Raw genomic sequence first — 21,633 nt, forward strand, 5'->3', positions numbered from 1 at the left:
GAAAGTATAGGAGTTAGCTATTAGTAAAAGGAGGGGAAGAGTTCTCTAGGGCAGTGAATCAGATGTGAAAGAAGGAAAGTGGGAGAGTTTATGGTATTTGGCATAGAGCAGCAGCTAGTGAAATCTAGGAAGATGAATGGTACCACATTATGGAAGGCCTTTAGGAGTTTAGTCTTTTTTATTTTAAAGGCAGAGGGAGGGTCATAGAAGATTTGGCTGTGGCAAGTGAAATGTTAGACAACTTTGGAAGCAGTGTGGGGGATCTACTGAGGATGAAAGACCAGAACCAGGAGACTAGTTGGGAGACTATTGCTGTTGTCCTGTGAGAGATCATGTGGATCCATTGCTTATCCTCAGGACAAAGTAAAGGTGGGCTTTAAGTCATTTTAATGTGTAGAGCATGTTTGAAGACATTAAAAATGCCTAACTCAACAAATGCCTAATTCTGTGTAGCGTCCCTTGATGGTATGTATTTAGTGGAGTATTTATGTGCTGTATGTTTATATTGTACATAGTAGTTAATTTAAAAAATTTTGTAGTTGTAGATGAACAGAATGTCTTTTTTATTTGTTTATTTTTATGTGGTGCTGAGGATCGAATCCAGTGTGTTACACATGCTAGGCAAGCATTCTACCACTGAGCCACAACCCCAGCCCATATAATAGTTAATTTTATTTTTGTAACTTTCAAGTTAGTTTTTACACCGGTTGAGTAACTTTTTTTTTCAACAAAATGTTTCAGGTTCAAGGGTTCTCATTTTCAGTCAGATGACTCGCTTGCTGGACATTTTGGAGGATTATTGTATGTGGCGTAGTTATGAGTATTGTCGACTGGATGGACAAACTCCACATGAAGAAAGAGAAGTGAGTAAGAGAAAATAAAACAAGACTTCAAAAACCAGAGTTCAATTATGCAGTGTTTTTCATCATTAGGTAGTTTTGAACTTTTGCCTTTTCTTTAACTAAGGTGCATTGAATTTCTCATTACCATCTCTCTGGCTTTCAACTTGGTGTCTTTTCTATCAACTTTAAAAAATTATTCTTTCTAAGGTCTTCAAAGACACACTTAGCTAAAGGACACTACACCATTTCATCCTTATCTCCTTTAACTCCTGCTACCTGTGACCCTTTTTCTTGCGGGGAATAGGGTACCAGAGATTCAACTCAGGGGCACTTGACCACTGACTCACATCCCCAGCCCTATTTTGTATTTATTTAGAGATAGGGTCTCCTGAGTTGCTTAGTGCCTCGCTTTTGCTGAAGCTGGCTTTGAACTCAAAATCCTCCTGTCTCAGCCTCCCGAGCTGCTGGGATTATAGGTGCATGCCACCGTGCGTGTTCTATGATTCTTTTGATTATTGTTTGTCAGCTTACTCTCTGACCTCTGATTCTGTGTCATTTTCTTCTCTTGATCTACTAAAGGAGAACTTTGCCATTTATGAGTTTAACAGTTGAGATTTTACAGGTTTGTGAGCAACCTTAAAACTCATGGAATGTAGTCATCTGAAAGGGAATAATCTTGGCTTTATAGAGCTTTTGTAAAAATGAAATATGACAGCATAGGTATAGTTGTTTATCATGAATTTTGAATGATGGGACACTAAAAGGTTTGTGTGTAGGGTTAAGTTGCTTAGTAAGTCTATCTAGCACCCAGTATCTTTCTCAAATTTGGAAATTCTAATTGGTTTTTAGATTATCCCTCACAGATTTCATGGGTCCAATGAATTTTACATCCTTTGAAGCACTTTTTTGGGGGTAGGTTTTGATAATTTTATCTTTTATTTCCTGTAATCCTTCAGGGTTTTTTTCTTTGGCTTCTGTTTTAAGACTATACTTATGTTCTGGGTTTGATGCTGTTTTTTATTTTTATTTTTAGTTGTAAATGGACACAATAACTTTATTTTATTTGTTTTTATTTTATGTGGTACAAGGGATTGAACCCAGTGCCTCACGCATGCTATGCAAGTGCTCTACCACTGAGCCACAACCCTAGGCCCTTGATCTTGGTTTTGTGTTATAGGGGAAAATTCACTGAACTTAGTTTGAGAACATCTGAATTTTAGTATCAACACCACCAGTTTGCAGTGTGGGTAAGCCATGTAATTCTCTTAGCCTCTGTATCTTTAATTATAGCGTAAGGATAAAATTAACACTTAGGCTTTTTATTTGACAATATTGTTGTGAGAATCAGTTGATATAATAGGTTCAAACGTAAATTTGAGTCACTTTTTTGTGGTGCTTGATTGAAGCTGGGCCTTGAATTGCTGGGCAAGTACTCTACTGCTGAACCACATCCCCAGCCCACACATAGTTTTAAACTGCATATTGTAGTATATGCTGCATGCTATGAAATTGAACACAGGTCTTTCTATATTTCAGTTTCAGGACTCCTTTTCAGGCTACAAGAACTCTCATCTGCATCTCTCTCCTTCCATAGCAGCACTAGCACTCTGTCTCTTGCAGGTCTCCTTATTGAAGTCAGTCTTGAGCATAGAACAGTGTTCACAGCAGCACACACACCATTTTCATATTAAGGGTTTTCTGCTACCTACTGTACAGAAACAATTGGGTTAACATTTACACTTGGGGTCATTTCAAAGCTTATATTATTCCTTGCCCTATAGTTTTTAATTCCCTGAGGTGATAACTTGAAGCCTATGGGGCCTTTCCTAATTTATTCCTGAGAACCAGTTTCTACAAATCTACATTAAGCATAGCCCCTCTAGTGCCATTCAAGATGATCCTTCTTGCAATAATGAAGAGGATACCAAGGCAGAATAGTAGGTACTTTCTGACTTCAAGAACCAATCTCTGTGTTCATTACCTATTTCTGTCCCAATTTAGTTTTTTTTTTAAATTGAAATAATGTTCTCCCTTTAGAGACTGAATTATGTGTATTGAATTTATTTTTTTAATTTAAATATAGCAAAGTCAGAGATACTCTTTATTTTTTGGATATGTCCTCCTTTCCCATTGTGTTGTTGCCCCACCATCATTTCATCTTTTGTCCTAATGAAGGGAAGACCCTTTTGGACTCCTTACTCTGATTGTTTGCCAACTGAGAAGAAGTACATTTTCTCAGTAATTCTCAGATTTTCCCTTTCTCCATTATTATAGTTAAATTCCAGTAGTTAAGCCTCTGGTCATCCTCCAACTTAATTGTCCTCCTCACTTTTATAGGGAAAGAAACTAACATTTGTCAAGCAACTACTATAAGCTAGGCAACTTAAAGTTCCAATTGAATTCTCTCAGCAGCCCAGGTGAAGTATTGGGATAATTTTCTCCGTGTGAAACTATGTCTGAGAGGTTAAATACTTGCCCAGAATCACAGATGTAATAAATGGTAGAATTGTGATTCACACTCAGGTTTTTGCTCTTTGTTCTCCATTAAGGTACTTCTCATTATACCATGCTGCTTTTTATACTGCCCCTTTTACCTTCTCTGCTGACTGTGGAAGCAGGAATCACTTTCTCTGCTTACAACTTTGACCACAACAGCCCATTCCTTAAAAAAATACCTTCCTACATTTTGTGATTATACACATAATATATGAATGCTGAAGGAAGTTTGGAAAATGAAGTATTTCTGGCCACCCTTTTTATGAATATATGGTACATATAAGTAATTGATATCATACTATATATATTATACATAAAGTTCACTACCCTGAGTCTTTTTACTCCATATTATATTATACTTGTCTTTGTCAGTAAAACTATTATAAAAGCCAGTTAAGGATGCTATTTCATCCTCTGCATGTACTATAAATAATATAACCCCTTATTGTTTATTATTTCAATTTATTGAAAGTACTGCTATTGTAAGTACTGCTGTAGTGAAAGTCCTTATACATAAAACTTAGAGCAAATCTCTATTTTATTAGGATAAATTCCTAGAAGTGGAATTGTTGAGTTAGTGGGTATGAACATTTTTAAGGGTCTTGATGCACAATGCCAAATTGCTTTCCAGAGAGGTACTAATTTTCACTCGCAGCAGCAATGTATAAGAGTGCCTGTCTCCCTGCCCACTTATCAACATTGAATATTATCATTTTTAAGCTTCAAAAATGGTATTTTATTAGTTTGCATTTATTTCATGACTAGTGAGATTAAACATACTCTTATACTTTTATCCATTTTTATTCTGTGAATCATTTGTTCCTTTTAGGCTTATTTTTCTATTGGAATCTTGATGTGTTTCCAATTTGTATGAGATGTTTATGTAGAGGATATTAACATGCTATTAACTTCTAAGATTTTTACTGTCTCTGGATTTGCCTGATTTTCCTCATTATTTACCTATTTATTCCTTGTTATCATACTGATAGAAATCTTCTTGCCTTGCCCTTTATTTATTGCTCTCATTCCATTTCTAAACTTTCTTGGTTGATTTCTAAGCTACACTTTTATCAATCCTTCATGAGCTAATGGGAATGAAGTTGATATTTCTGACATTTTTGCCCCCCAAATATATTTTAGCTTTTAGTCAATTAAGACATTTCACTATTGTTTTAGAATGTAAATAAATTATTACTAGCTTAAATTTATCTATGTCATCATTCTAAGTTTGTCTCTATTGGTATAAGCTTTTAGAAATTAGGGAATTCATTTATGTTATACATTTTCTATAGCCATTCACAAAGTACAGTATTTAGAAACATGCTTAAATGAAAATGGAAGAATATTATTAAGTATATTCATAGAGATTATTATAAAGTATATAAAATTTCTGTATCCATTTTAAAATGTTTGTTTCTCAAGACTCTGGTATTATAATTTGATTTTTTCTTTTTCTGTTCCTTTGTTCATCAAAAAAGGAAGCAATAGAGGCCTTTAATGCTACTAATAGTAGCAAATTCATCTTTATGCTGAGTACTAGGGCTGGAGGTCTTGGAATTAACTTGGCAAGTGCTGACGTGGTTATTCTCTATGATTCAGACTGGAATCCACAGGTTGATCTACAAGCTATGGTTAGTATTTTTTAATGAGGTCATGAATTTATTTTTAGTTTTTTGGTGGTACTGGGGATTGATTCCAGGTCCTGTGCATTCTAGGAATGCATTCTACTACTGAGCTATATCCCTAGCCCCAAATCGGGAATTTATCATAGCTCAGAATACTATTAGTATTTATATAGGACAAATATGTTATTTATCATTAAAGGGTAATGATTTTGGGGAAGTTTTGTAAAAGTTAGATTATGCTAGGAAATAAAGTTACTGTGCTAATTGAAAAAAAATGAAATGAAAATAAATAACACTGAAGTTTCAACTACAGTATTTGTTAATTTTGTCTTTTATCAAGAGACAAAAATGGCAGTCTTATATTAGTATTGGGAGGTTGGATTTTAACTTTCAAAATAAGACATTTGGAGAGAGAAGGTAAAAAGGAATGAAAGGAATATATTCCAGAAAAACATGGACTGCTTAAGGACACCATTCAAAAACTATTTTACAACTAAAATTGTTTTTAGGAACCTATTTTTCTGACCTTTCATCATGACATTAAAGGCAATCCTTTTGATATTTTAGTTTCATTTATTGAACTAGAGCTACAACTTCTCTCAATATGATTCACATTTAAAGATAAAAGACCATAATTTCAGAAGTTAAAAGATGCAAAATTGCTAAAATATATATGCAGAATCCCAAGAAGAAATGGAATAATGGGCTAATGCTTCTTTTTGGAGAGTGATGCTTGTTTTTTGAAAGTCATGGGATAATGCTTCTATTTGGAAGCAATGCAAAGTCATATGCCAGTTAGGTTTTTGCTTAGAAGTCCTTCCTTTTATAATAGGAAATTAAAAAATACTTAACCTTTGGGATATTTTAAATCATTATGCTGAGTCATGATCATCACTACTTTAGCATGATATCAGCCTACACGTTTGATATAACTAAGATGGATTAAGCTCCAGTAAATTACAGCATTTCTGTACTAAAAAACCTAATGGTGATAGCCCTTCATTTCCTTAAAAGTGTTAAGAGTATAGCAGGTGTTTTAGTACTTATACTCTAAATGTTATCTAGAGTGTCTAGTGTCTTATAGTAGGAATCTTTTTATTAGGATCGAGCACATCGAATTGGTCAGAAGAAGCCAGTACGCGTGTTCCGTCTCATCACTGACAACACTGTTGAAGAAAGAATTGTAGAGAGAGCTGAGATAAAACTGCGACTTGATTCAATTGTTATACAACAAGGTATTTATATGAATAAACTTAATTAGGTGATTTTTGCTAAAACACATACAGTTTCCTTCAAAAGAGATCATTAGTAATAAAGGTTGACCAAAATTTGAAAACTTAAAGAAAAAAAATCAATTAAAATGCTAATTGAAATATTCCTAATTGAAACCCTTGCATTTGACATATGGATTAGTTAAATTACTAGTTTATGATTAATAGAGTGCCAATAGCATACCTTTTAAAGTACTGGATATTATTTAGCAGATAAAATGTCTAGTTTCTAAAGGTTTTAAAAAAGTGTATTAGAGGGTACCTTTCCTTTCAAAACAAAGTTTGTATATAAAAAATGTTTCTGTCCTTCTGGGTTTTAAATGAACTTTACAGAAAGAAGTTCATAGTGAAATAGAAAGTATGGTAGAAGAAAAACTTGTAGGTTATTCATTAAACAAACACCTTTAAAACTCATGTTGTTTTTTAATAAAGCTGCTGCTTAATATATTGTTTACATAATAGTGACTGATTTTAACTATTTTTGAACTAGGGATTGAACCCAGGGGTGCTTAGCCACTAAGCCACATCCCCAGTCCTTTTTTTATATTTTATTTAGAGACAAGGTCTCAGGAAGTTGCTTAGGGTCTCATTGAGTTGCAGAGGCTGGCTTTGAACTCGTGATCCTCCTTCCTCTACCTCCATAGCCCCTGGGATTACATGTGTGCACCACTGCACTCAGTTGATTTTAACTGTTATACAGTGCTTTCTTTGAAATATAACTGATAGAATGTAATTTTAATTTTTTTATTAGGAAGACTCATTGACCAACAATCTAATAAGCTTGCAAAAGAGGAAATGTTACAAATGATACGTCATGGAGCCACTCATGTTTTTGCTTCTAAAGAAAGTGAACTAACAGAGGAAGACATTACAACTATTCTGGAAAGAGGGGAAAAGAAGGTTAGTTAAGATAGCATCTCATATCTATAATGGATTGCTTTAAAACCAATGTATTTCTCACACTGCATTTGCATTGTACTGAACTATGTGTTTAAAATAACTCATACTCTTTAAGAACTTGTAGATTTATTTCCAGGGACAGATTAGGCTTTTATGATATTTTGCTGAAAAAGACTACATTCCACAATGTAAAATTAAGTGACCTATGGAAAATAGTGCTTACTGAAAATAGTGCTTACTTAAAACCAAGTATATTTTGTGTTTCGTAACATGTATAAGGTCTCTCAGTTTTTGCAATTAATTAATCTGATACGTTATGTTAATTGAAAATCTTTTTTGAAAACTATGAGATAGTAAAGCATTATTTGTTAAAATATCACAAATTATTTTCAGAGTATCACAATTTTGTGTTTAATTGTGTTTTTATTTTTTAATTTTTTATCTTTATTTTATTTATTTATTTTTATGTGGTGCTGAGGATCGAACCCAGGGCCTTGCATGTGCTAGTCTAGTGCTCTACCGCTGAGCCACAATCTGAGCCCCTAATGTGTGTTTTAAAAAATTATGAGTAACTTTAAGTATAAGCCAAAGTAGACAGAATAGTATAATAGGTTCCCATGTATTCATTACTCATTTATAACATCTGTCAACCAGTCCTGCCCTATTCATATTTCCAATTCATTTTCTTTTTTCCTGGATTATTTTGAAGTAAATCTCAAATATATCATTTCAGTTATAAATATTTCACAATGTATTTCTAAAACATAGGGTCTCTTTAGAAACTTTAGTATGTAATTTTCCTACCTGAAAACCCTCAATAATTCTTTATTAACATCAATTATCTAGTAAATAGTAAATTTTCTTTCATTTTTTAATTTTTATTTTTTAAATTTTTATTTACTTATTTTTTTACATGAGCTCTCTTATTATTATTTTTTGCATTGCAATTCTTAATACACCTTTATACCACAATTTATCATATCTCTGTATACAAGATAAGTTGACACCAAATTCACATCTTCATACATGTATTTTGTATAACGATGAGGGTCTCCTTCCACTATCCATGCAATTCCCCTTCTTGTTCCCTTTCCCTCCCACCCCTCTTCCCTATCTAGAGGTAATCTTCTTATGCTCTCCCTCCCTACCCCACATTGAGTCACCCCCCTTATATCAGAGAAGACATTTGGCATTTATTTTTTGGGGGATCGGCTAACTTCACTTAGCATAACCTGCACTAATGCCATCCATTTCCCTGCAAATGCCATGATCTTATTATTTTTTAGTGCTGAGTAATATTCCATTGTGTATAAATGCCACATTTATTTTTATCCATTCATCCATTGAAGGGCATCTAGATTGGTTCCACAGTTTAGCTATTGTGAATTGTGCTGCTATAAACATTGATGTGACTGTGTCCCTGTAGTATGCTGTTTTTAGGTCCTTTGGGTATAGTCTGAGAAGAGGAATAGCTGGGTCAAATGGTGGTTCCATTCCCAGCTTTCCAAGGAATCTCCATACTGCTTTCCAAATTGGCTGCACCAATTTGCAGTCCCACCAGCAATGTACAAGTGTACCCTTTTCCCCACATCCTCGCCAGCACTTGTTGTTGTTTGACTTCATAATGGCTGCCAATCTTACTGGAGTGAGATGGTATCTTAGGGTGGTTTTGATTTGCATTTCTCTGACAGCTAGAGATGGTGAGCATTTTTTCATGTACTTGTTGATTGACTGTATGTCCTCCTCTGAGAAGTGTCTGTTCAGGTCCTTGGCCCATTTGTTGATTGGGTTGTTTGTTCTCTTATTGTCTAATTTTTTGAGTTCTTTGTATACTCTGGATATTAGGGCTCTATCTGAAGTGTGAGGAGTAAAGATTTGTTCCCAGGGTGTAGGCTCCCTATTTACCTCTCTTATTGTTTCTTTTGCTGAGAAAAAACTTTTTAGTTTGAGTAAGTCCCATTTGTTGATTCTAGTTATTAACTTTTGTGCTATGGGTGTCCTATTGAGGAATTTGGAGCCCGACCCCACAGTATGTAGATCGTAGCCAACTTTTTCTTCTATCAGACGGCGTGTCTCTGATTTGATATCAAGCTCCTTGATCCATTTTGAATTAACTTTTGTGCATGGCGAGAGAAAGGGATTCAGTTTCATTTTGTTGCATATGGATTTCCAGTTTTCCCAGCACCATTTGTTGAAGATGCTATCCTTCCTCCATTGCATGCTTTTAGCCCCTTTATCAAATATAAGATAGTTGTAGTTTTGTGGATTGGTTTCTGTGTCCTCTATTCTGTACCATTGGTCCACCCGCCTGTTTTGGTACCAGTACCATGCTGTTTTTGTTACTATTGCTCTGTAGTATAGTTTGAAGTCTGGTATCGCTATACCGCCTGATTCACACTTCCTGCTTAGCATTGTTTTTGCTATTCTGGGTCTTTTATTTTTCCATATGAATTTCATGATTGCTTTCTCTATTTCTACAAGAAATGCCGTTGGGATTTTGATTGGCATTGCATTAAACCTATAGAGAACTTTTGGTAATATCGCCATTTTGATGATGTTAGTTCTGCCTATCCATGAACAGGGTATATTTTTCCATCTTCTAAGATCTTCTTCTATTTCTCTCTTTAGGGTTCTGTAGTTTTCATTGTATAAGTCTTTCACCTCTTTTGTTAGGTTGATTCCCAAGTATTTTATTTTTTTTGAAGATATTGTGAATGGAGTGGTTGTCCTCATTTCCATTTCAGAGGATTTGTCGCTGATATACAGGAATGCCTTTGATTTATGCGTGTTGATTTTATATCCTGCCACTTTGCTGAATTCATTTATTAGCTCTAATAGTTTCTTTGTAGAGCCTTTTGGGTCTGCTAGGTATAGAATCATATCATCTGCAAATAGTGATAATTTAAGTTCTTCTTTTCCTATTTTGATGCCTTTAATTTCTTTCGTCTGTCTAATTGCTCTGGCCAGTGTTTCGAGAACTATGTTGAACAGAAGTGGAGAGAGAGGGCATCCCTGTCTTGTTCCAGATTTTAGAGGGAATGCCTTCAGTTTTTCTCCATTCAGAATGATGCTAGCCTGAGGCTTAGCATAGATTGCTTTTACAATATTGAGGTATGTTCCTGTTATCCCTAGTTTTTCTAGAGTTTTGAACATAAAGGGATGCTGTACTTTGTCGAATGCTTTTTCCGCATCTATCGAGATGATCATATGGTTCTTATTTTTAAGTCTATTGATGTGGTGAATAACATTTATTGATTTCCGTATATTGAACCAGCCTTGCATCCCAGGGATGAATCCTACTTGATCATGGTGTACAATTTTTTTGATATGTTTTTGTATCCGATTCGCCAGAATTTTATTGAGGATTTTTGCATCTAGGTTCATTAGAGATATTGGTCTGTAGTTTTCTTTCTTTGAAGTGTCTTTGTCTGGTTTAGGTATCAGGGTGATGTTGGCCTCGTAGAATGAATTTGGAAGTTCTCCCTCTTTTTCTATTTCCTGAAGTAGCTTGAAAAGTATTGGTATTAGTTCCTCTTTAAAGGTTTTGTAAAACTCTGCTGTATACCCATCCGGTCCTGGGCTTTTCTTAGTTGGTAGTCTTTTGATGGTTTCTTCTATTTCCTCAATTGATATTGGTCTGTTTAGGTTGTCTATATCCTCCTGACTCAATCTGGGCAGATCATATGACTTAAGAAATTTATCTATGCCTTCACTATCTTCTAATTTATTGGAGTATAAGGATTCAAAATAGTTTTTGATTATCTTCTGTATTTCTGAAGTGTCTGTTGTGATATTGCCTTTTTCATCCCGTATGCTAGTAATTTGAGTTCTCTCTCTTCTTCTCTTCGCTAGCATCGCTAAGGGTCTGTCGATTTTGTTTATTTTTTCAAAGAACCAACTTTTAGTTTTGTCAATTTTTTCAATTGTTTCTTTTGTTTCGATTTCATTAATTTCAGCTCTGATTTTAATTATTTCTTGCCTTCTACTTCTTTTGCTGTTGTTTTGCTCTTCTTTTTCAAGGATTTTGAGATGAAGTATGAGATCATTTATTTGTTGGTTTTTTCTTTTTTTAAGGAATGAACTCCAAGCAATGAATTTTCCTCTTAGAACTGCTTTCAATGTGTCCCATAGATTCCGATATGTTGTGTCTGTGTTTTCATTTATCTCTAAGAATTTTTTAATTTCCTCCTTGATGTCTTCTATAACCCATTGATCATTCAGTAACCTATTGTTCATTCTCCAAGTGATGTATGCTTTTTCCTTCCTTCTTTTATCGTTGATTTTCAGTTTCATTCCATTATGATCAGATAAGATGCATGGTATTATCTCTACTCCTTTATATTGTCTAAGAGTTGCCCTGTGACATAATATATGATCTATTTTTGAGAAGGATCCATGTGCTGCTGAGAAAAAAGTGTAACTGCTTGATGTTGGGTGGTATACTCTATATATGTCAATTAGGTCTAGGTTATTAATAGTGTTATTGAGTTCTATAGTTTCCTTATTCAACTTTTGTTTGGAAGATCTGTCCAGTGGCGAGAGAGGTGTGTTGAAGTCTCCCATGATTATGGTATGGTGGTCTATTAGACTCTTGAACTTGAGAAGAGTTTGTTTGACGAACATAGCTGCACCATTGTTTGGGGCATAAATATTTATGATTGTTATGTCTTGTTGGTGTATGGTTCCCTTAAGCAGTATGTAGTGTCCCTCTTTATCCCTTTTGATTAACTTTGGCTTGAAATCTATTTTATTTGATATGAGTATGGACACTCCTGCTTGTTTCCGAAGTCCATATGAGTGATATGATTTTTCCCAACCTTTCACCTTCAGCCTATGTATGTCTTTTCCTATCAAATGCGTCTCCTGTAGGCAGCATATTGTTGGGTCTTGTTTTGTGATCCATTCTACTAGCCTGTGTCTCTTAATTGGTGAGTTTAAGCCATTAACATTTAGGGTTATTATTGAGATATGGGTTGTTCTTCCATCCATATTTGTTTATTTCTGTTATTTAACTTGATTTGTTTTTCTTTGATTAGTTTTTCCTCCCACTCTTGATTTTCATTGTTATTTTTCATTTCCTCTTCATGTAATATTTTGCCAAGGATGTTTTCAGGTGATGGTTTTCTAGCTGCAAATTCTTTTAACTTTTGTTAATGGTGGAAGGTTTTTATTTCATCTTCAAACCTGAAGCTTAATTTTGCTGGATACAAGATTCTTGGTTGGAACCCATTATCTTTCAGCATTTGAAATATGTTGTTCCAGCCTCTTCTAGCTTTCAGAGTCTGTGTTGAAAGATCAGCCATTAACCTAATTGTTTTACCCCTAAATGTAATTTGCTTCCTTCCTCTTGTGGCTTTTAAAATTCTCTCCTTGTTCTGTATGTTGGGCATTTTTATTATAATGTGTCTTGGTGTGGATCTCTTATGATTTTGCACATTCGGCTTCCTGTAGACTTCTAGGATTTGGATTTCGGTTTCATTCTTCATGTCTGGAAAGTTTTCTAAAATTATTTCATTGAACAAATTGCTCATTCCTTTGGTTTGACCTCTATACCTTCCTCTATCCCAATAACTTAAATTTGGTCTCTTTATGCTATCTCAAATTTCTGGGATGTTCTGCTTGTGGTTTCTTATCAGTCTCTCTGAGCTGTCTATACTCTTTTTGAGATGATATGCTTTGTCTTTGTTGTCTGATATTCTGTCTTCTAATTGTTCTACTTTGCTGGTGATACTTTCATTTGAGTTTTTAATTTGGTTTATTATTTCCTTCATTTCCAGAATTTATTTTTTTTTTTTGTATAACCTCTATTTTCCTGTAGAGTTTTTCTTTTTCTTTTTGGATTTGTTTATGTAATTCATTTTCAAAGTGATCTTTCATTGTCTGCATTTGCTGTCTTAGGTCTTCCTTGAGACTCGAGATCATCTGAATCATGTTTATCCTGAAATCTTTATCTGACATTCTTTCTGCTGTAGCTGTTATCTCCTCTAATGTTGAATTATCCTGCATTGTTTGTGGTCCTTTCTTTCCTTGTCTTTTCATATTGCTCGTGTTTCTTTCCAGCTCTGTGTGACTGTTGTGTTATTGCTTTCCCCCTATAGATTTGCATTGGTCTTGTATAGTTCCGAGATCTCTCCTTTGTGATGGGAGACAATGTAAACAGTTCCCAATATCAACTATAAGTCATCTATTAGCTAGTTTTTATTATTAATATATTTGTAGTTAGTCCTTCTGTCTAGAGATTTTGGATTCAATTATAATTTAAATATATTCATTAGCTTCATAAAAGGCATACAGTTTCTGGTGGCATATAGAGGACTAAGTTTTGGGTGTAGGACTTTATGTTAAGGGGGAAAGATGTGAGGGTGTGGGGTTAATCTATCTGAGCTACTTTGGAGGAGAACTCTAATGAAGGGGTTATTAGAAGGAGAATAGACAGGAGGTGTTTTAGGGTAGTTAAGTACATGGGAGGACAATAAGAAGCACAGAAACAAAAACCTATTTGCATTTAGTAAATTACATATAGTAGAAATAGTATCACTTGGGAGGTTGAGAGAGCAAGAGAAGGAGAAAGAAAAAAAGAAAAGAAGAAAAAAGGGGGGGAAAGATACAGAGAAAGGAATGAAAAAGGAGAGGAAAAGAGAAAAAAAAGATGAAAAAAGGAAAGAAGGAAAAAGAAGAAAAAAATGCACTCTTAGAATTCTGTTTTCTTCTCTTCCAGTAGGTGTCGTTGTGCATTCCAGGCTGAGTCTCTGCCCTCAGGGTGGGGGAAGCAATCCATGTGAGGTGGCTCTCCCTCCCCTGCCAGGTGCCTCTCCAGTCCTGGTCTCTGGGTTGCTCCCTGTCTCTATCCCCGTTACCTCTTCTGCCCACCAGGCTCTTCTGCAGCCCTGGGTTCACTCTAGGCATGCGGGGCCCTGGCCACCCACGCTCCTGATCCACTGAGCGCTATCTCTGTGTTGGGTAGTCACCCAGTCATCACAGCTGTGGAGAGGGGGAGTTGGAAACCAGCAACCTGTTCTGTGTATTCCCTCTGATAGCCATGCCCACCGAAAGCTGGCAAGAAAGGTTTTGGGTTATCAGAGCTGGGGGAGGGGGAGTTGGAGATCAGGCACCTTCTCACTTGCACTTGGCTCTGATAGCTATGCCCACTGAGAGCTGTCGAGAACCGTTTTGAGTTATTACAGCTGGGTGGAGGGGGGGCTGGGAATCACACACGTGTTCAGACGCTCATTGCACTATCAGCTGCACCCGCCAAAAGTTGATCAGGTAGATTTTCCAAGATGGCGACCGCTCATTTCCATGCCGGGGTGTCCAGTGAGGTGGAGGAAGCTGGGCTGTTCTGTTCCTAAGCTATGTCCAGAATTTGGTCCTAGGTCCAGTGCCCTGTGGTAACTTGGGTTGCAGTCTGACCCGCTACAGCCCTGAAGGATCAGTAACGCTGTGTCTCCCCGCTACCAGAACTGTGCAGAGCTTATACTCTGCTCGTCTGTGGCAGCGGAGCTGTGGGCCAGTTTCCGTAGCAAAGAGCGACCCTGGTTTACCTGCATCCTGGGCTGGGCTTGCAACAAACCGCTATTTAAAATCCTGTCACATGCTGTATGAAGCGTAAATTCGTGAATGACAGCCCCTGTGAGGGAAAGTGTCCGACCACTCACTCGGAGTCACGCCAGTAACTGGTTCTCCTCTACTCCGCCATCTTGGAGTTCCAAAATATTTTTTAACTGGTCAGTTTTCTAATTGTTTAATAATAGTTTTACTTTAAAAAAGTTTTCTTTAAAAATATCAGTGCAGATAAGGTCTATACATTGCCATTGATTGATGTATTGTCTGTATCTTTTTTTACCTATAGGTTCCCCTCAACTTCTCTATTTTTCTTTGCTAATGTATTTGCTGAAGAAATTGCATTGTTGCCTCTTAAATTACTCACACTATGGATTTTGTTGATTCTATGTCCATGGTGCTGTTCAACATATTCATGGTTATTTTAGTCCATTTTGTGTTGCTATTATAAAATACCTAAGGCTGGATATTTTATAAAGAAAAAAAGATTTATTTGGCTCAGATGTTTGGAAGTCAGGGCATAGTACTGGCGCTGGCTTCTGTGCAGGCAGCTAGCAACACATGGTGCGAGAGAAGAAAAGTCATATGGCAAGAGAGAAAACAAGAGAGCAAGCAGAGAAGCTGAACAACCCACTCTCATTCTAGTCCCTGTAAGAGCAAGAGTATACTTCTGTAAGACTTAATTCACTCCTGAAAGAAATACATTAATTCCCTTAAAGACCTAATCACTATCTCTTAAAGGTCCTACCACTTCACTACCATTACACAGGGGATTAGACTTTCATCACATGAACCTTTGGGGGACAAACTGTATCTAAACCTTAGCAACTATGTATTCTATAAATTGGTTGAATTAGTTTTTCAGAAGACTTTTGATTTTGGAGTCATATCCAACTTTTTGAAAAGTTTTGTGTTAGTATGTCTCATATCAGTATGCAAAATGTGTTGCTTTAGTTCAACTTTGCCCTTATTTTAGCATTAACTATTTATCTCATTAAAATTATACAGTAGACACACACCTGTAATCCCAGTTACTTGTGAGGCTGAGGCAAGAAGATCAAAGTTTGAGGCCAACCTGGACAACTTAGTCCCTGCTTCAAAATGGGACTTTAAAAAGGGTTTGTAAATATAGCTCAGTGGTAGATTGCTTACCTAGCATGCATGAGGCCATGACTTCAATCCCCAGTACTGTCAAAAATCATATATATATATATATATATATAATGGAAATTATAATGTAGCTTCTACATCTTTGGTGATAAAGTATCTTAAAGAAAGCCTAGGGGCTCGGGTTGTAGCTCAGATGCGGACCACTTGCCTGGCATATGTGAAGCTCTGGGTTAGAACCTCAGCACCACATAAAAATAAATAAACAAACAAACAAACAAATAAATAAGTAAATGGTATTCTGTCCACCTACAACTACAAAAAAAAAAAAAAGAACCTAAGTAAGAATACTTAGGAAGCACAATTTAAATATTAAAAATACTTGAGATTAGTTAAGTAATAATAATGATTATTATAATTATTTGTGGTGCTAGGTATGGAATTCAGGGCCTCCCACATGCTAGGTAAGTGCTGTACCACTGAGCTATACTCCCAGTCCAGGACAAGTCAAATTCATACTCAAGTTTTATTTAGCATTGCATTCTTACCTTGTAAATTAACAGACTGGATATTTCATGTCAAAATCTGACTTTAAAAAAGATAGATAATTCATATATTTTCACAAGTAATATATTGATAATTTTTTCATTTCAATGTATTCAATTTTAGACTGCAGAGATGAATGAACGTTTGCAGAAAATGGGAGAATCTTCTTTAAGAAATTTTAGAATGGATATTGAGCAAAGTTTGTACAAGTTTGAAGGAGAAGACTATAGAGAAAAACAGAAGGTAACTTTTATTCTCAATCATTAGATCCTCAAATCAGCATTTCTTCTTGTAATGATGATAAAATAACATAATCACTATTCAGTAAAATACTCTGATATAAAGTTGATGTAGATGAAGAAATTTCAGGCAGGGGATACCTTTCATATATTTGGTTAGGTCCTCCTCCTCCTCCTCCTCCTCCATCATCATCATCATCATCATCATAATCATCATCATCATCATATTTGTTATAGCCACTGCATATTGTCTCCTTTTTCTGAGATGTTTGGGATTAGAGATGTTTCAGATTTTGGAGTTTTTCAAATTTTAGAAAATTTGCCTAAACTTTACAGGTTGAGCACCCTTAATCTGAAATGCTCCAAAAATTCTTTTTTTAAAGCTTATTAAAAAAATTTTTAGTTGTAGGTGGACACAAGATCTTTATTTATTTATTCTTATGTGGTGCTGAGGATTGAATCCAGTGCCTCGCATGTGCGAGGCAGGTGCTCTGACTTTAAAAAAGGTAGAGAATTCACATATTTTCACAAGTAATGTATTGATAATTTTTTATATCTGGACTTCCAAACATATGAGCCAAATAAATCTTTTTTTCTTTATAAAGCATCCAGCCTCAGGTATTTTATGATAGCAACACAAAATGGACTAAAATAACCATGAATATGTTGAACAGCACCCTGGACACAGAATCAACAAAATCCATAGTGTGAGTAACTTAAAAGACAACAATGCGATTTCTTCACCAAATACATTAGCAAAGAAAAATAGAGAAGTTGAGGGGAACCTATAGGTTAAAAAAGATACAGACAATACATCAATATACCACTGATCTATAGCCCCAGCCTCACTCCAAAAATTTTTAAAAGTTTTGAATTTTATAACATTTTGGATATCAGATTTTCAGATTAGTGTGCTGAACCTGTACTACTACTTTTATTATTGAGAAGCAGTATAAGATTGTGGTTGAACTCTCAATTTGGACTGAAATGTCATCTCTCACTAAATGAATGACTTTGGATACTCAGATTTCTCATCTGTGAAGTGCAGGTTATAGTAGTTACATCATAGAATGATCATGATGATGAAATAAGTTAATATTCATAAAGCAATTAGAACAATGTCTGGAATTTAGTATTAACTATATGAGGAATAATATTACTGATATTTTGTTAATTAAATGTCTGAAGGACTTTGTTGTTTGTGGTCTATTTTGAAAAATAATTTCTTGTAGTGTACAGCATGTACATAAAGGACCTGCTGAAGAAGTGGGGTTTATTAATTTTGTTTGTTTAAACTGAAATTAAGGCAGTAATTTTAAAGATTTTTTATTTGAAATGATTTTAGACTTACACAATGGTTGTAAGAAAGAATGGAGTTCACATATATTCTTTTAGCTTTCTGGAATGGTAACAATTTATGTGTTAGTTTTAATTATTGAATCTGGGAAATGAACCCCAGGTTTTCCCCTTTTGTCCTTTTCCTGCTTTAGAGGATCCAGTCTAGGATCCCACATTGCATTTTTCAAAAAAAAAATAGACTTTATTTTTAAAAGCAGTTTTATGTTCACAGCAAAATGGAGAGGAAAGTACAGAGAGTTCCTATATACCCCCTGTCCTCCCCACATATACAGACCTCCTACCCTCTATCAATATCCTCACTAGAGGTGGTACATGTGTTATACTTATGAACATAGATTAATACATCATTATTACCCAGAGTCCATCATTTAAATAAGGGCTTTCTACTGGTGTGACATACTGTATGGGTTTTGATAAATGCATAGACATATATCTACCATTGTAAAACAGAGTCCTTTCACTGACCTAACAATCCTGTGTGCTCTGCCCATTCACCTTTCCTTATTCTCAACGCCCCCCAACCACTGATTTTTTTTACTGTCTCCATAGTTTTCTCTTTTCCAGAATATCATATAGTTATATGTAGCCTTTTCAGATTGGCTTCCTTTACTTAGTAATATGCATTTTGGTTTCTTCCATGTTTTTCCATGACTTGATAGCTCATTTCTTTTTAGTACTGAGAAATATTGTCTGGATGTAACACTGTTTATTTATTTATCCATTTACTTACTGAAGAATATCTGGGTTAGTTCCAAGTTCTGGAAGTTATGAATAAAGCTTCTATAAATATCAGTGTGCACATATTTTGTGGACATAAGTTTTTAATTCCTTTGGGTAAATACCAAGGAGAATGGTTGCTGGATCTTATTGTAAGAGTAGGCTTAGTTTTGTAAGAAACTGCCAAACTGTCTTCCAAAAGTGGCTATACTATTTTGCATTCCCACCAGCAGTGAGTAAGTGTTCCTGTTAGTGTCTTTGCCAGCATGTGGTATTGTCAGTGTTTTTGGATTTTCACCATTATAATATGTGTGTAGAAATTTCTTATTGTTTTTTAATTTGTAATTCCTTAATGACATATTTTAACATATTTTCAAATACTTAATTACCATCTGTATATTTTCTTTGGTTCAGGTCTTTGCCCATTTTCAATTTTTTCTTTTGCCCAGTGTTTAGTTGGGTTCTTTACTTAATTGTTAGGAGGGGGATACTGGGGATTGAACTCAGGGGCACTCAACCATAGAGCCACATCCCCAGTCCTGTTTTGTATTTTATTTAGAGACAGGGTCTCACTGAGTTGCTTAGCACCTCCCATTGCTGAGGCTGGCTTTGCTTCAGCTTCCTGAGCTGCTGGTATTACAGGCACTTGCCACCATGCCCAGCCTCTTTTCTTAATTTTGAAGTTTAAGAGTTTTTTGTATATTTTGGAGAATGGACCTTTAATCAGATATGTCTTTTGTAAATATTTTCTCCAAGTCTGTGGCTTGTTTCTCTTTCTCTTGGGCCACATTGCAATTTTGTTGCTCTCTGTCTTTCTTGTCTATGACAGTTCATCAGTTTTTGCTTGTCTTTGACAGTTTTGAAGACTATTAGTTATTTTGTAGTTTGTCTTTCATTTGGGGTTTGTCTGACATTTTGTCATGATTTGACTGAGATTATGCATTTTTTTTGGCAAGAATACCACAGAAGGGATGCTGTGTACTCAGGGAATATATGATGTTGGTATATTTTATTATTGGTGATGTTAGCCCTCTTGACTTAGTTGCAATTGTGTCTGTTTAGTCTAAAATATACCAATATCATATATGCCCTGAGTATTTCCATTTGTAATTGATAAATATCTTGTGGGAGATGTTCTGAAATGTTTACTCACTGATCTTAGCATCTGTTGTTGGAGTCTGCCTGCAATAGTTATTATTATGGTGTTTGCCAAATGGCATTTTTTAATTTCCCTTATTCTATCTATATTTTGGGCAATTGGAATTTTTCTATAGGGAGCAACTATCCCTTTTTCCCATTCATTTATGCATTTATTTATTTATCAGTATGGACTCAGATTTTTTTTTCTACTCGATATTGAACCTCAAGGCACTTTACCATCAAACCACATCCCCAGGCATTTTTATTTTTTATTTTCAGACAGAATCTCAGTAAATTGCTGAGGCTGGCCTCAAACTTGCAATCCTTCTACCTTGGCCTTCTGGGTTGCTGGGATAACAGACATGTGCCACCACACCTAAATGGACTTATGGATGTTTATTTTTTCAAGTTATGATCCAGTTCTACCATTATTTATTTTATTTCTCAACTTGTGCCATAAAGCTATTACATTTTTGAGCTGATCTCTATGACTTTTATTAAAATGGAAAAGCTCCATTCTTAGGTCTTGAAAAATATGATGTGTTAACCATTTTAGTTTGCATGGCAGCTAGTATATTGATAATGCTTTGTTGTTGTCATTTGCTTCTGATAAGTTTTTTGTTTTTATATTTGTCTGTTATCTCTAATCTTAACTCAGACTGCTTATGTTCTGTCCTGCTGAGATGGAGGTGATAGCCTGTCTGCACAGGGTGAAAATTGCCTTCCTAATATGCTTTTTAGATCCAATTATGTGATAAGAATTTTATTAATTTTACAATTATTCCTGGGGGCTTATTGGTACTAAGAATGCTTTATAAAGTGGAAAAATATTAATAGTTTAAATATCATTGGAGCTTCTTCTTTTTAAAATATTTTTAGTTACAGATGGATACAATATCTTTATTTATTTATTTTTTAAATTATGTGATGCTGAGGATTGAACCCAGTGCCTCACATGTGCTAGGCAAGTGCTCTACCACTGAGCCACAACCCTAGCACTCTTTGGAGCTTCTTTTTTAAAAAAATATTTTTGTAGTTGTAGATGGATACAATACCTTTATTTTATTTGTTTATTGTATGTGGTGCCAGGAATCGAACCCAGTGTCTCACGCATGCTAGGCAAATGCTCTACCACTAAGCCACAGTCCCAGCCCCTTATTGGAGTTTCTTATCCACAGTTTTTTGTAGTGCTACAGACTGAACCCAGGGCTTCTTGCATACTAAGCGCGCAATCTACCACTGAGCAACATACCTAGTCCCATCCACATTTTTAGAGGAAAATTGGTTAAGAGAATTTTTCCTATGTTTCTAATTTTAGCAAAATAATGATGTACAGGTACACAAAAATTTTTAATAATTATGATGATTTGTATTTTTATAATTGAATCCTGACAGTAATAATAATCTCCAAAATAAAAAATTGAATATTCTGAAACTGAGATTATATTTTATCTCTGTACATTCATATTATCTAGATAAGCTCTTAGATTTTGTTCAAATTATCCTTTGAAGAAAATTGAGAATCTGAAGGAATAATATTTGTAAATTGTGGAAATTGTATGTTGAGGGAGACTTTCATACATGATTAATTGAACCAGTTTCATTAATTTATTACCACATTAATAAATAAAGTAGTGATGATTGACATTAATCCTTAAGAAATTAACTTAACAAGTTAGTATTAACATATCTAAAACTAACAGCAAGATTTATTCTTTTTTTGAAAGTTCAGGATGTGGTTGTGCACACCTGTAATCCCAGCAGCTTGGGAGGCTCAGGCAGGGAGACCTCTAGTTCAAAGTCAGCCTCAGCAAAAGTGAGGCACTAAGCA

The 21,633-nt window shown here is 35.1% G+C and overlaps 1 protein-coding gene across 5 annotated transcripts in view; it reads left to right on the forward strand.

The window, feature by feature from the left end:
• The window catches only part of Smarca1 (SWI/SNF related, matrix associated, actin dependent regulator of chromatin, subfamily a, member 1), a 91,302-nt gene that overhangs the window by 19,696 nt on the left and 49,973 nt on the right, over positions 1-21,633 (forward strand). For all 5 annotated transcript variants that reach the window (XM_048797056.1, XM_048797057.1, XM_048797058.1 and 2 more), the window contains exons 11-15: positions 742-863; positions 4,817-4,969; positions 6,066-6,198; positions 6,986-7,134; positions 16,471-16,590. In XM_048797056.1, the coding sequence (XP_048653013.1) occupies positions 742-863; positions 4,817-4,969; positions 6,066-6,198; positions 6,986-7,134; positions 16,471-16,590 (677 nt within the window). The remainder of the gene's footprint in view (positions 1-741; positions 864-4,816; positions 4,970-6,065; positions 6,199-6,985; positions 7,135-16,470; positions 16,591-21,633) is intronic.

The sequence above is a fragment of the Marmota marmota genome, unplaced genomic scaffold (genome assembly GCF_001458135.2).
Source record: "Marmota marmota marmota unplaced genomic scaffold, marMar, whole genome shotgun sequence".
Classification (NCBI taxonomy): Eukaryota; Metazoa; Chordata; class Mammalia; order Rodentia; family Sciuridae; genus Marmota; species Marmota marmota.